The 15,613-nt window shown below is 50.4% G+C and overlaps 1 protein-coding gene across 8 annotated transcripts in view; it reads left to right on the top strand.

The window, feature by feature from the left end:
* Positions 1–15,613, top strand: part of CCDC102A (coiled-coil domain containing 102A) — a 97,918-nt gene that overhangs the window by 56,927 nt on the left and 25,378 nt on the right. For 5 of the 8 annotated variants that reach the window (XM_090061845.1, XM_090061843.1, XM_090061844.1 and 2 more), the window contains one exon: positions 5,993–6,110. In XM_090061845.1, coding sequence (XP_089917971.1) covers positions 5,993–6,110 — 118 coding nt within the window. Of the gene's footprint in view, positions 1–5,992; positions 11,970–15,613 lie in introns of those variants that run through there. The other 3 variants (XR_016444062.1, XM_090061850.1, XM_090061849.1) reach the window with 2 other exon arrangements.

Raw genomic sequence — 15,613 nt, 5'->3', positions numbered from 1 at the left:
ACACTGAGCAGAATGGGAGCTGGATCCAGCTAGGGCAAGTATGATACTTTCATTGGCCTCTAACTACTGTTTCTTACCTCCTGTGCCAAACACCACATGCTGCTATAATAGAGTGAGCAAAGCAACCTGGAGTCACGGACCCCAGCTATTGACACCATCTCTTCACTCATGCTGTGGTCATCAGTGTCACTAAGCTGCAGGTAGCAAGATGGGACTTGTCCCAAGTCCTGGATTCCTTGTTCTGTGAAAGGCAGCACATGCACATCTCTTATGTCCACTGATACCTAAGGGGCTGCAGAGATGATTTCTCAGTTTGGCTTCATCCTGGTGGTCCACCTGGTTTACAGCATGTGCTAGGAAGAGCTCTATGCCCTAAAGCTGAGCATAACTGGCATAGGCATCACCTGTGGGCAGCATGGGTGGGATAATGTGGTCTGGTCCCACTGCTCTGGGTCAAGAGATCCGCACCAAGATTCACCAAAGTGATAAATGGTTTGGAGCTTCTCCTTTCTGGGGTTCCCAATTTGGGATGCCTTCCAGGGTTTTGACTGTCAGAGTATGCTTATCATGCCCCCTTTGGCAACAAAGCCCTTTTCTGGTGGATCATTTCAGAACCCAAAATCACCAGTCCTTTTAGAAGAGCTTGGCCCTGGCATAGTTCTGTCTTTGGGCAAGTACCCGCTTCTCTTCTGTCTTCTGTGCAATGGGATTCATGGACCCATCCTTTACAAATCCATGTGCAATCAGCAGATGAGCCATGCCAGGAGAGTTAGCATCACCATTTCACTGCAGTTAGGATGTGCCGGGGCTGGGATAGCTTGGAAGACTTTCACTAGAACACAGCTTGCTTCAGCTCTCAGTAAGGGAGAATATACTAGTCTAGGCTTACACATTAAAAGCATCACTTATACAATCTGTCTGTTTGTAATCATCCCATCCTGTGGTCAGCCATGCAACCTAGGTTCCAGTCTTCTGGACCCATTTCTCATTGCCCATCATGCAGTAAGGCTCCTTTGAATTCACCCTTTGAGTTTGCTGCTATAGTCCTCTGCTATACTGTTGGTAAGAAACAATCCAAGCAGCAAGCAAGTCTCAAATTCTTCAAAGTCCTCTGTTTAGATTGAGCTATCAGGGCTGTGGGGGGAGAGCACAGTGAATGGGAGGTCGCGCCAGGCCAGAGGAATGACTTGTGGTCTGAAAGGCACTTGGGTTTTATGGCTCTTAAAAAGTTCCCTTCTTTTCCCCCTATGCCTCTTCAGCAATAAAATGCTGAAATGGATGCAAGACAAATCGATCCTGCCCCATCCAGAGTGCCTTGCGGAGGCAGCTGGGGTTTTTTTTAAATCTTATTTTATTTTATTGGGACATCTTCATTAAATCATACAGGAATAATGGAGGTTTCATCTCCTTCCATCCCCCTGCCCCAGAGCCCCCACTACACTATTGCTAAATAATTCATGCTTTCCAGGAAAATGCAGCAAATGTGTCCATTTGGCCCAGAGGATGACGGGAGAGCTGTTTTCATCACAGTCTCAAGCCCTTTGATTTCAAATTTGACTCATAAATTCAGCCAATGCATTTTAATGCTATGGAGAGAGAGGAACTAAAAATACTAAGAGCTTCCCATTGACAAAGAGCATATGGGCTTGATGCAAAACCTATTGATGGTGACCAGCAGCCCCCTGTTAGCTGCAGGGAGCAGTGGAGCTCTGCCAGGAGCAGTGCTTGGTACAGAGCTGCTCCTTCCTCTCTCTCCATGGCTCTGGTGAGTCACCCAGTCCTGAACTGAAAGTCATCATGGGTACTGTTTTTGCTATCAAAATAGGGTCCAGAGACACCCTTCTGCAGGGGTAGCTGTGCCTCACCCTTACACAGCAGCCTACATTGGTACATATGAAAGCACTTTCTGATGAAGGGCAGCATCTTAACCTGCCTTTACAGATTGGGGGGGATTACCGGGAAAGCCTCGTAGTGAGGCTGAGTTTGCTGCAGCACAAAACAAATGGAACAGGGTGTCCAGGAAGCCCTAGTGACCCAGCAGAGAAGTATAGCACCAGTAAGTATACAGTGTCAAATGTGCTGTTAGGTGTGGCCGCTTAGGACCCAATCACCCAGTCATATCAGCAGCAGAGACAGCCAAAATGCTCATTCAGGGATGCTTCAGGACACTGGAAGATTTGGGTTCAGGACAGACCAGGAGGGCATATGTGCAGGTGCAGAAAGGGCTCCCCCCCCGCCAGCCTCACTCCCTGGTTCTGAGCAGTGTTGCAGCATTAACTGGTTTCTAGCCTTGAGGAGGACCCCAGGGGATCCCCGTCCTCCACAGATATTCCCAGGTTTAATGTGAAGGGGCCACATCTGTTTTGCTCAGGCAGCTCACAGGGGCTGGAGACCATCAGATCTCCCTGGTCACACGCCGGTGTAGCCAAAATGCCCGTCCCCCACTGCAGCCTTAGCAAAGGGGGCAGGGAAGAGGTAGAGCTGCCATTTAGGGGCCATACAAGCTGGGATTGCTCAGAGGCTATTCTGCTGTGTGCTAGTCTGGCAGAGGCCTGGCCCCAGAGGCAGCTGGATGCTGCTGAGACTCCAGCCCAGCCTTAGGTCATGGGAGGGTCATATTAAGGAGAAACAACCCCCCTAGAAAATGCCCAGAATGGGAGTGAGGTGGGTCTAGAAGGTTATTGTGTGGCTTACATCCAAGCTATCCCACCCCCAGTCCTGCAAAACCAGTTTGTCATAGAGCACAATACAAATCCCTGCCCCTGCTCTTTCCACTAGGGAAATCTGGGGACAAACACCCAGAACTGGCGGCCTTGAGAAGGGAACAGGAGTCGTGGCATTTGGGTCAGGGTCTGAATTGGTTCTGGGACAGACTGTGTCTGTGCCATAAACTTACACAGTGCCTGGCTCCAATCTCCTCTGTGCCAGCTGCCTCTAGAATCATCAGCAGGGCAAACTAATTAGCTTGGAGGGAGGCAAATTGCCCCAACAGTGCTAATTAGCCAGCCCAAAATGCCACACGGACCTGGCTCTACTGTTTCCAATTTAGGAGGCAGCCTGTGCACAGCCACGTGACCTAGTGGAGGGCACTGCTGCCTGGCACAGCACATTTACCATGTAGGCCTTGCTTCAGGAGGCTGGGGTCTGTGCATCCAGCTCAGAGCCATAATGAGATGCCCTGACAGATCATGGAGGCACTAGGAGACCCTCATCCCCAGCAGTGGCGATGAGAGTCCTGTGCAGTGAAATCCTGGGTGTCCAGGCCCTGCAGTGCGCTGGAAGTTCTTACGCTGAGTTTGCTTTGGGAGAGCTGGGCCTGCTCTCCTCCTCCTGCTTCCTCCCCTCCACCTCCCTTCCTCCCCAGATAAACAGCTTTAGACAATTATGTGCTGCTGCTAAGTACCCTGTATCTGAAAAGGGCTTTAAGTGAACTTGGTCACTTTAATCAAAAGTCCATTAAGTGCTGCTTGGAGCCATGGAGGGAAGGGCTGTTCAGATTTGGCTTTATCAGCAGGTAACACCCACTTAGCTGATGAAATTGAAATGTGGAGCCCAGGACAGGAGGGGGAAGAGAGAAAACAGGTCTTTGCCCTTCTCCCAGCTCCAGCTGACTGTCACACCTCTGCCTGCAGATCTGGGCCCTGGAGTCTGGCCTGGCTGGACACAGAAATCCAAGCCAGCATCTTCCCCAGGGGCTGCACCCTTGAATCTAGCTGGCCACTAAAATCCACAGAAATCCAGTACCAGCTCTTCTTATTGTGTTGAGTCACAGGGATTGTTTTGAAAGGTGCCTGGGGCCTCTGCTTAGGAAAGTGGGTGAGAGGGTCTCAACAGGGAGATGACAATGGCATGTTTGTGGGACTTGGGGTGGGAGGGGAAGGGAGAGGGGAGGTTTTGGATGAGATGCAGGGGACCTGCCCCTCCACAGCTCCTTATATCAACCCCATGTGGTATCCAGCCTTCATTCCCAGCACTGAGAAGATGCAAAGCCACAAGGAGGCAACACAGAGAAAGCAAGCGCTGTGGTGTTTATAGCATGATGTGCGTTCCATACTGCACACACCTCCCTCTGGGGCTTGTCCTCACAGTGGGGCCTTGGCAGCTATGATGGGTGAACAGAAAGGTCAGTGAAGCCTGTGGGTAGGTAGGCCCTGAAGCCACAGTAACAGTCATGGTACAAGAGTCAATGGACAGAAAGAGGGGGGGACATCTGCTGGGAAAGGGAGAGAACCATGGCAGAGAGAGAGGAACATATGGTGATAGACTGACATATGTGAAGACATGTATATGTGTAGAACCAGACAGATGGATGAATGGAGAGGGAACATACATAGGACCTAGGTAGTTTTGAGACCAGGTGTGGGCAAAATACAGCCCATGGAATGGATCTGGCCTGCCAGGCACATTCATCTGGCCTGCGGTGCCCACCAATGAATTGTACCCTGCCCAGCCCTTCTGCCTATGAGGGTGAGAGCGAGGCACCCATGTATACACCCCGCCCCCCACAACATCCCCTCTTGTGCCTCACTCCCACCCTTGTGGGCATACGGTCCTGGCCTGCCCAGTGTGGAGCTTCCAGGCAGGGCTGCTGCTGTCATCGCTGCAGCCACCGGGGGACCTGCTCTGCTTCACTAGCATCCCTCGTTCCGGCAACAGGTAGGGAAGTTGTGGCGGGGGGGAGTAGGCGTGCGGGGAGCTACAGCTGGGCAGGGGCAGGGATCATGGGCCTGGGGCTGCCGGCAGCATGGAGCCCATGCCCAGGGAGGTGGTGGGAGTACACAGCTCGGATGGGCAGGGTGTGGGCGTGAAGGAGGGTGAGGAAGGTGGGGGCACTCCTCCCACACTTCCCCACATGGCGTGCAGCCCCCACCGGTGGCAACAGCAGCAGACATAGGCACTTTGGGTACTGGTGCCCGGTGCAGGCACTGGTGCTCAGCAGCACATGGCTCTGGCCAGTGCTGCACATCACGGTGAGGGGTACAGCCCTTTTGGGCCAGCTATCACGAGTGCTTCCCACCATGCATGCACAGCCCCTGCACTCACATGCCACTGGAGGGAAACTCCACACACTGGAACCAGCTGCCTTCACCGTTCCCTGCCACGCAGGTCCCAGGACTCTGCCGGAAGTGAAGGGTGTCCAGGCCCCTGCTTCCCTAGCTGGAGCTGTGCACCGCTGAGCATCAACACCCCAAACACCCCTGCCTGCTGCTTCTGTGCCATGGGGGGAGTGTGGGGGGGTCCCCATACCCCCCTCATACCCCACAAATGCCACACACCCACACCCTGCCCTCCAAACCCCCCACATATACACACCCGAACATACCCTATGCCCCCAAGCATAGCCACGCCCCCTCCCAACCCAACACACAAACCCACACCCCACCATGCACACCCCCCCACAATATACAAGACTTAAGAATTTATTTTTGAGTCATGCAATCGCGTCTATATACACTATACAAACACAAATCATGACAAAAATATTTTTTATAATACAATTAAAATGTTATAGTACGTGTTTGACTTTTACTGCATGATTTGGTTATTTTTCTGGTTCTAAGATGGCAACCCCCTCCCAAAAGGAGTATTTCTGGGGGGGCATGAGAAGGGACTTCTGGCAGCAAAGGTCAGGGGTAGGGGTGGGTCTACCCATGTGACCCTCAAAAGCTCACCAAACCTCATTAAGCGGCCCTCCAGCCAAAATAACTGCCCACCTTTGTTTTAGATGGACGCTTATATATATATATGGAGCTTGATTTATGTTCATGTGTGTATCTTTGTACATGTAGATAGATAGATATGTATATTTGTGTGTGTGTGTAGATAGATAACTACACACACACACACACACATATATATACACACACATATAGACAGAAGGAGGGGTTTGTACATACAGGCTCTTTTGAGGCACAGCATGAGGGCACTGGCTGCTGTCCCTCTTGCAGCCTCTCCAGCAATTTGGTCTCTGCTCTGGTTTTACCCACCCCAGGCTACGCAGACAGCAGAACACACCACTCTTTGGAAAGATCCGGAGCTCCCGATTTGGCCCCGAGGACCCTGGCGATGGCACCAGCGACCTGGATGAAGACGAGGACCTGCAGATCCAGGTTCCCTAGTGCCCGAAGTGGTGGGGCCATCAGACTGGAGGAGGCAGGAGGATGAGGTGGTTTGGATTTCCCTCCAGCTGCAGCTATACACATGTGGTGTGAGGTGTGCTCTGTTTGATGGGCCTTGCAATCCACCTTTGGATGAAACAGGACCCAGCAAAGAGCTGTGCACCACAGGGACTGCAGCAAAGAGCCCAGGTTTCTCTTGTGGGGGATGGAGATAGGGCATGCTTTGCCTTTTTCAGGCTTATACAAGTGGGTATTCAACCAGGTCAGGAGAGGGATTCAGGGGGATCCTGGAAGGTTGTTAACAGGTTATAACAAGAGTGAGGCCTGAGGGAACTGTAGTGAAGTGCCTGGAATGCTCCCCCGGCCAGAGAGGGAAGGTCACAGGGCCAGCACTGTGTCCATGGTGCCTGCAGCTGAGGTGTTGCAGACCTGTGGCAGGAGCTGAGCCTGTGCCTCTCCACCTCTCCAGCCCATCTCATTCTCCCTCCTGCCAGGAGCTCCTCCAGGCCCTCCTCTTCTGGCTGTCTCCCAGCACTTGGTTTTCATTGATGGGCCTCTTTCTTGTGCCACAACCCCTTTTCATTCCCATCCTACACACTCACCTTTTGTATTTCTGCTGCTGTAGATTCATGTGAACTGAGCTGCAAGCCATTGCCTCTATTTTAAAAACAGGGAAAACTGAGGCACAGATGGGAAGTAAGCCTGCAAGGCCCATACTTCAGCCACTAAGCCATCCTTCCTCCCCAGCTCACTGACCATCCCTATGTCCCTTACTCCCACCTCAACAGAGGAACCTCCCAGCAAACATGGACACTGAAACAATACAAGAAGCTGAATGCTTGAGACTCAGACCTGTAACAACCGGGGTGCCAGTCCAGGTCAGAAAAGTAGCTGAGCAAACTTGGGTCTCTCCCTTGGAGTGCTGACAGTGAAAGCCAATGCCTTATATATGTATATATATATTATATTATATATATATGTATATGTTTTATATTATAAATATAGAGCGAACAGTGGGACCAGGCTACTGCAGCAGTTCATATGCTGTGGTCCTTTTCCCAGGTAATCTCACCCTATCCATGTTAATCCTATGTTCTATTCTGTTTTGCATCTGTCTGTTGGGGAATGTTCTGCTGTTCTTGCCTCTGCCTCTACTCAGTCAATCTGTCCCCGTGCCAGCCTGCAGGGGTACACAGGCAAATGGGGGAGTCAGGTCCCTGGAGAGTGGGTGGCTTATTGCACAGGGGACTTCTACACCATCTGACAGCTGCAGGGGTTTGTAATAAATTGAATTGGTGCTAAAACCCTGTGTGTGGATGGATGTGTTACCTGCTGGGGTCCCTGGTAGGGAAGAGTGCCCTTTGTTTTTTGCTGGCCTTTCTCTCTGCAGGTGGGTGACATTGTTGTGAACAGGCCCTGACAAGTTCATGTTGTTTTCCCTTTTTTGTTGCAAATGCTCTTCCCTGCAAAGCATCCCATGAATAAAACAACAGCTCTTGCCATTACTGTGACACCCAGTTGGATTCTGCAGATCGACTAATAAGGTTCTTGGATACAAGCCTGAAATAATAGTAAAAAATTAAACCGTAATGGGCTGTGATAACAGTTTTATAGCAAGCTTGGAGTTTATTTCCATGATAATATAATGTGAAGTAACTCCAGTGAGCTCACTTCCTCCAAATGCACCTTCCCTCTTCCAAGAATCCTTGGAACTAGGTAGGAGCAATTTAGGGCTTCTCCCAGAAGGAGGCACTGTAAGCAATGGTGTAGGGTAACTTGGCTGCAACACGGTTCACTCATATACCCCCTGGTCTCAGCCAACAGAAGGTGAAGTAGGAATTGGAAGAAAAACCTTGTAACTTTAGATCTGATTGTTTCAAGGAAGAAAAGGCAGCTGGCAGAGAGACAAAAGAAAGCACCTTTTGCCATTTGTCCTGCCATTTTTTTCCCACTTACCTCCAGAGCACACAGAGCCATATTCAGCCCTGGCGTAACCTCAGCAATCTCATTGCCCTCAGCAATCTCATTGCTTCCCTTGAGGATTAATCTAGCCTCTGATCTTCAAAGTCTAAACACCTCCTCCCAGCCCAGGGGCAGCCTGCATTCAAGAAACTCCCCTCCCTTACTCAACAGCCAGGATATTCTCAGACATACAGCAGACCCAGTCAGAAAGGAAGGGTATTTCACTCCAGACTCATTGGCACCTAAAACAAGATAGTGTCTCTGCAAGCATGGTAATTATCGCCTGTGTCTTCCTCTGAACCCAGTTTGCAAAGGGGAAGTCCAGCAATCCAGAGTTCCCGCTTTTACCTGGAGCTGGGAGAGCAGAGCAGGGGGAAGGGAACTGAAATTTGCTTTTTAGGGAAAACTACACTGACAGTTCTGACTTTACATATGCAGCGTGCTCCAGGAAAGCTGCCCCAGTGCTGTCAGTGACTCCTAGCTGAACGGACAGTATTCAGTGTTCAGGCTTGGAATTCATGCCCCTCTAAAGAAAGCTCTTAGGGGAAAAACCAAATAAAGCAAAACAAAAATCCCCAAATGCTCTGATTTTCGGGAATGTATAGCTGAGGTTCCAATGTGTCAACTTTCATCCTGTCTGGTCCCCCCACCCCCTCCCTTGTTGCTCCTGGAAACACTCAGTGGTTACCAGATTAAGAAAATGATACATGATACACTAAGCCTGTATGAATATGGAAGTATTCAATTCAGATTCAGCTGATTCGGAGGATAGTGATTGTATTCGGAGATTCGGATCACTGTCCTGAATCGATTTGGCTGAATCGGCTTCAGACGATTTAGCGAGATTTGGTGATTCCGATTGGCCAGGGAGACGCAGGCACAGCTGGGCAACTCCTCTGGTTGTGCCTGCCTCTCCCCAGGCAGAGGGAGCTGTGGGAGCTCCCCCCATGGCTGCCCTGCCTGGCCCTATCCCCACCCTGGCCCCAGCCTAGTCCCAGCACTTTAAAAAAGAACAAAGCCAGCTGCAAGAGCAGCAATTGGGGCCTCTGGGTGCTTATGGCAGAGGCCCCCCCCCAATGCAGCATAGGGCAGTGGGGGGCAGCGGGGATCACCTCCCACCCTTATGTGGCAGATGCCCCATGGTGCAGGTGCAGCATGGCTCGACAGGGCGCTTCACGCTCTCTGGGAGCTGGGGCCACTGGGGCTGAGTGCTGCTGGGCTTTGGCTCACTGCTGGAGCCGCCCCAGCTCCCAGACAGCATGTGGCGCATGCTAAGCCACACTGCACCCACACAATGTGACAGTTGCTTCAGGGGTGCCAAGTGGGGGGGTGACCTCCATTGCCCTCCCATGATCACCGTTGCCAGAGCCAGTGAATGCGGGGCTTTTTTTCTTTTTTTTTAAGTGCCAGGAGGCTGAGCCGGGCAAGGGATGGATTTGGGCAGGGCAGCCCTGGGGGTTTTTGCCGTGGCTCCTCCAGCTGTGTCTGCCTCTTCCTGGGCAGGGGGAGCTGTGGGAGAAGCCCCCATGGCTGCCCTCCCTGGCCCCATCCCCCACCAGGCCCCAGCCTAGTCCTGGCACTTTAAAAAAAACAAACAAAAAAGCCCTGCACTCATCAGCTGCAGGAACAGCAATTGGGGTCTCTGGGCGCTCGTGGCAGAGGACCCCCCCCCGCACAGCACGGGCATTGAGGGGCAGCGGGGATCACCTCCCATCCTGCTTGGCACTCGTGTGGCAGCTGCTTCATGGTGCGGATGCAGTGCGGCTTGACAGGGCGCTGCACATTGTCTGGGAGCTGGGGCCGCTGGCACTGAGTGCTGCCGGGCTTAGGCTGTCTGCTGGAGCCACTCCATCTCCCAGACAGCATGCAGCACCAACCAAGCTGCGCTGCACCCACACAGTGCAACAGTTGCTGCATGGGTGCCAAGAGGGGGGGGATGCAGCTGGGCAGGGCAGCCATGGGGGCTTCTCCTGCGGCTCTTCTGGCTGTGCCTGCCTCAGCAGGGGGAGTCGCAGGGGCTCTGCCCTGCTGCCACTTGCCCAGTCGGCGCAGGGGCGGGGCGCGATGCAAGTGCAGCTTGTTCCAGGCAGCAGCAGAGCATAGGCTCCACTCCCAGTGCTGCCGCACGGAGGGCATGGGATATGGGTGCAGCAGTGCTGGGAGTGGGGGCTATGTTACCAGGCAGGGCTGGTATAATGAGAACAAGTTTGTCTTGGGGATCCACTCTAGAAATGGCCCTTGAATTATCCAGAGTCTGCACACTGGATGAGTGGGTCTTATCTCCCGAGGTCCCTTCCAGCCCTAATGTCTATGAAATCTATGAAATCACAGTGCTCAGCATGAGTGAGCACAAAGTCAAACAATCCATTGCTGTATCTCAACCCTTCATGGGCTGCCTGCCCCAACCTCTATAGGACCTACTGGGGAGGTTGTAGCTGATCTGTATGTACCCTCTTCTCTACAGTGCCTCCTCTTGGGAGAAGCTAGGACTGAGAAAGCTACAAGCTCCCCATTGCCCCTGAGCACCCTGTTCCCAACAGGGACCCTAGTTGGGAGAGCTGTATGGAGCTGGCCAGCTTCCTTCCCAGCAGCTTCTCTGGCCTGCTCCTTGCTTTAGATCAGTACTTCAGAAGGATGCTGATAAGGAGAATAGGATCATGCATTTCAGTGGGTCCCAAGGAATAGGACCTCAGACACATGAGTGTAACAGCATTAAAAATGGATGTGCCTGAAGGAACAGGAAGGGCTGCCCTGCAGAGGGACAGAGTGCAAAGAGACAGCTTGTCCCCATAGGGTCACTGTTTGCCCTGAGGCCAAGGGAAGCTGTTTTGGAGGTAGCCCTCTTGGAAGTGGGAGAGGTGATGTAACCTCATCAGGGTTTGAATGAGAGATGTTAGCAAAAGCCAAAGACGAGCCCTGGCCTGAGATTGTCTAAAAGGCTTGGTTAAAAGAGGGGAACAGTTTTCCTGGGGTGGGAGGGAGAACAAAGGAGAGAGATGGGGTGGGAGCCAGGCTGAAAACCAGGGAAAGGATCTCCCCACGGTCATCTCCCCCGAGAGCACCTGGAAGAGCCCTGCAGAAGTAGCAGCAAAAGGCTGCCGTGAGAGTGCTGCACTGTGTCCATTCTCCCTCTCTTCCTCTCGGAGCCCTGCTGGAGCAGGACAAGAGACAAGCTGCCTGTAAGGAGACTCCGAGCCTGGGATGACCCTCCTGCAAGCCCTTGTGTGGGTGGGTGAGCACAGCAGGGGATGCAGGGCCAGGAGGAGACTGGTAGAGACTGTCCTGGTTTTTCCCCTGCAAGTGAGAAGGCACCAAGGAGGGGCAGGCTCAGGTGCTAGAGGGGCAGGGACTGCTCCAGCCACCAGAAGCCCCAGGGCAGTCAGGGCCCAGGAAGGGGCTGCATTTGCCAGGTGCTGTGAGGCTGTGCTGAGCAAGGAAAACTTACAACCTGCAGCTCCGATACTGCTCCCTGCTGAGCCAGGGAAGGAGTCTGGGCAGAAATAAGCTCTCTCGCAGGAACTGCAGGGGAGGAGGCACCACCTGCTGCAGGGAGACCCCCGGAGCTCCTGCTAGGAATGCCAGCACCAGGGACTGCCCACAGATCCTGTGCCAGGGGCACAGACACAGTCCTGCTCCCTAAGACACCAGTGTACAAGTTATAGCCTGTGTAAATCAAGTTCTTAATGGTTTATTAGTTGGAGTATCAATGTATTTATGTATTGATTCCTTATTTATGGTGGGTAATTTGTATACCTTCCCCTAGTGTAAGGTGTATCCAAAAAGTATTAACCTTTAACCCACTATCACCAGGTCATGCAGGGTAATATTTGTTCTATTGCATTGGTTATATGTTACCTTGTAAATAATTAAATCCTGTAAATAGTTTTATTATGGTCTGCAAAGTTGTTTAGTTGTAAGGGGAGGCTCTCTGCTTGGGAACCGTGCAGGAACTACCCAGGGAGCTGGGCAGGGTCACTGGCTACTGGGTACCCCAGGATCATGCTATTCAGGTGAAGGCCCAGGTAGTGTCGTGCCAGGGGTTACATGAGCAAAAATCCCAATAGCACAGGCTGCCCACTATGCTCTGGAGCAGAATGTCTTCCTCTTCCAAACAGATGGGCAATGTGCCTACTGGGGTGCATGTTGGTGTGTTAATTTTTTAGGTCACCTGAGCTAACACCCAAAGCTATCAGCTAAGTTTACCAGCTTATTTTAAAAATAAATCTACTTGCTCAACCACCATGAACCTTCACCAGCCATAGCTGAGGCCAGCATTCATTCTTTCACTTTGAAAGCTCTGGAATCCACTCCCATAAAGGGCCTTTCCCTTCTAAATGCCTGGAGAACAGAAAGACCCAGAAGAGGGGTCACTGGGTCCGAATGATGGGCCACCAGGTGCATCTAGTACAAAAGACAATCAAGTGGAGGAGCAGGCCTGCTGAGATGCAGGAGTGGGAGGGAAGGCTGGAGCAGCTGGCTGATGCTGGAAGGGGAGTAGCAGGTTACCTCCATAAGTGTAGGGCGATGGAACTCATAGAGGGAAGGCAAGGGAGCCTGGTGAAGAATCAAGCTTACACATGTCAATCCTATCCAGCTTCACCTTGGTCCATGGAGCAGCCAGAACTCTGGTGATAAGTCACCCACCCCATGCCCTCTTTAACATGGAAAGAGGCAGCATGCATTCTCTGCACCAGGCTGGCAGCACACTTGTAGGGAGCTGACTGCAAGCTTAGCTTCAAGCCTCATGGCAGGCTGGGAAGGGTATGTAATATAGGGAAGCCAATTAAAGTAATAAAATGAGCAGTTCCTCTGAAGATGTTGTATCTCCTGGATGACTGGTAATTGCAGGCTTGTTTAGAGCTGCCTTTCCTGCCCTAACCATCCTTACAAGTTAGGTCTTCTACAGCATTGGCAAGAAACAATGGAGAAAACCCAGCTTGGTTTCCTGCATTCTAATACTTTGGGACAATGAATCAAGTTCTAACTTGTCCTTTAGTTTGGTCATTTTTCTCATGTGATGGAGACTTCTGCAAGTTTGAATAATTAGGCTGCTAACTCACAATAAATTTGAGAATTTCAACATATTAGTGTTTAAATAAAAAATCCTCAGCTCCTGATGTCATGTAAATATATGAGAATTTCAGCTTTCAGTTTTAAAAAGGGTAAATTTCTAGCCCTCAGGTTGTGCAGAAAAAGTTGGAAATACAGTCTGAATGTGACATAAAGGTTAAAAATCCAGTATGGAAAAAGAACCCAAGATACCTCATGACCTTGACAGCCTGATACATGATTTTTGTCCATACTGGAATAAAATGGGAGCATGGATCTGAACTATTTAAGGCTTGGTTCTGGATCAATCAACAAGCAATGAGTCCCTTTGTGTGCAACTGTCGTGATCTTGTTTTCTGTGCTCTCTACTTTGAAATTTCAAGGTTTCTGTGGGAAGATGGATGCCATTTTGTAGGATATAAGCAATACTGGATGTTACAGGAGATGCACACTGTATGCATTCTGAAATCTTACTTTGATTTTACATGAAAGAAAACAAGAAAGAACAGAGGTCACTCTGACTGAAGGCACCTGAATGTTTTCTGTGGATGGTCACAACCTTGCTAAACACCATGTTTGAGGGGATTGGAATGGAATAGTTTCCCTAGCATATGAGGGGTGTAGCCTAATCCTCCTTTTTTTTTGAAACTAGGAAAGGATGGAAAGGATTTGGAGATGTTACTTATTTAAAAGGTACTTCATAGTTGAAAGGGAAAAATGGGGAAGTTTTGCTCCATCAAAGAAAAAGGGTCAACAAATTCTAAGGACAAGAAGTGGTTTTCTTTGAAAATTTTGCAACAGCTGGAAAGCAGGTGACATACTGGATCATCAGTTGAAGGTATTTAGAGCCAGAAGGGCCCTATGGTAAATTATCTAACCTGACATCCTGCCTAGTGCAAACCAGAGAACTCACCCAGTTAGTCCTGCACTGAGACCTATAATCCGTCCTCACCCAGTTAGTCCTGCACTGAGACCTATAATCCGTCCTTGGCTGAAGCATCTCTTGCAGAAAGGAAGCCAGTGTGAACTGGAAGATACCAAAAAATAAAGCCTCCACCATCTTCACTTAGGGCTTCTGGTGGGTTCACCCAGTCCCTGCTTTGACTCAACCAGTCCTAGCATCAGTTATCTTGAGCAGAAGATTTAGAGGCAGAATGACAGAACAGGGCAATCAACAGTAGTTTGAGTTTAGAGGAACACAGAGATGCAGTGTTATTAAAAATTGATATTTCAGTGAGCTAATCCCTCTCGTTCTGGCTCTTAATTGATTGTCTAAAAAGCATTGCTCTGTTTTTTATTTGCAGCAAATATTAATTTTATAGCCAAACAAATCAGACTGTAGTGATAGAGGTGTCCACAGAGCAATTTCAGTAGCTATAAACCTCCCATTCAGTTACAAACACTTGGGGCAAGGTCACTGGGGGTCCCCAAGTGGATAGAGACAGCACCTGAATTGACACTCTGGAGGTTTGGCACTGCAGGGGCTGATCCTGATTTCTGAAGGGCATCCATTGACCTCAATGCTACAGACCAGTGATGCTCAAAATTCCAGCTCCACAGGCCCAGTGAGCAGTGTGGGGTCATTTCATAAGTTGAAACCAATGCAGGGTTGGCACATAGGACTGGTCCATGGGTGAAATCAGGTACACCAGTCCAGCCCCACATGCCCAGCTCTGGCCTTGAAGTGACCCTGCATATTACCCAACTGCGTACCAGCACAATTTAGTGCACAGGTCCACATTATCTGGCCTGTGGGGCTCACCATGGGTCTGGAAATTTGGCAGGAGGGAAGTGGCAACTACCCTTGGAAAAACTCATGGGCTTGGTAATAGAGCTGAACAGGCTGGATCTGGTCCACATGCTAGAGGCTGAACATCAGTGCTACAGACAGAATTGGTGGAGCATAAGCAGTGTGATCCTGGGAAGGGGTGAGTGGCATGCTATGGCTCTGATCCAAAATATTCATATTAGTTTGAGCTCTGCAGCCTCCAGTCCTGAAGTCATCCTCACATACCTTATCATGCTGGCATTACTAACACAAGTTCATTATCCAGCTAAGGTGGAGTAACACATTTTAAGATACAAGGACTTTGCATTGTGCTGGGTTAGTGGTTTGCAGTGGTAATCATGTCACATACAGCTGGTCAGCAAAGGGGGAGAGGGGCACTGAAATTTCCTTTCTGTTTTTCATTGAAATTTGATTTCCATCCAAATGGCCCTGATCAGCTTCAGCCCTGACACAGCAACACTGGGCTGTGATGTCTGCTTTAAGATGTACTGTAACTTCATGACACGATCTTACAAGAAGGTGGCACAGGAAAGCTGTGGCATCACTCTCAGATTATTTTGAATGCAATGAATTTATTTCAACAAACAATGTTTATAAAGTGGCAGCCCACACCCGAGCATCAGCTGTCATTTGGATTACACAGGAAGGAGCAGAAGACCATCTGTACTGCAATGGCTTAGTAGGAAGTATTGGC

This window comes from Crocodylus siamensis, chromosome 9 (genome assembly GCF_052110815.1).
Source record: "Crocodylus siamensis isolate JL-2025a chromosome 9, ASM5211081v1, whole genome shotgun sequence".
Lineage (NCBI taxonomy): Eukaryota > Metazoa > Chordata > Crocodylia > Crocodylidae > Crocodylus > Crocodylus siamensis.
This window is presented reverse-complemented; position numbering and strand designations above follow the sequence as displayed.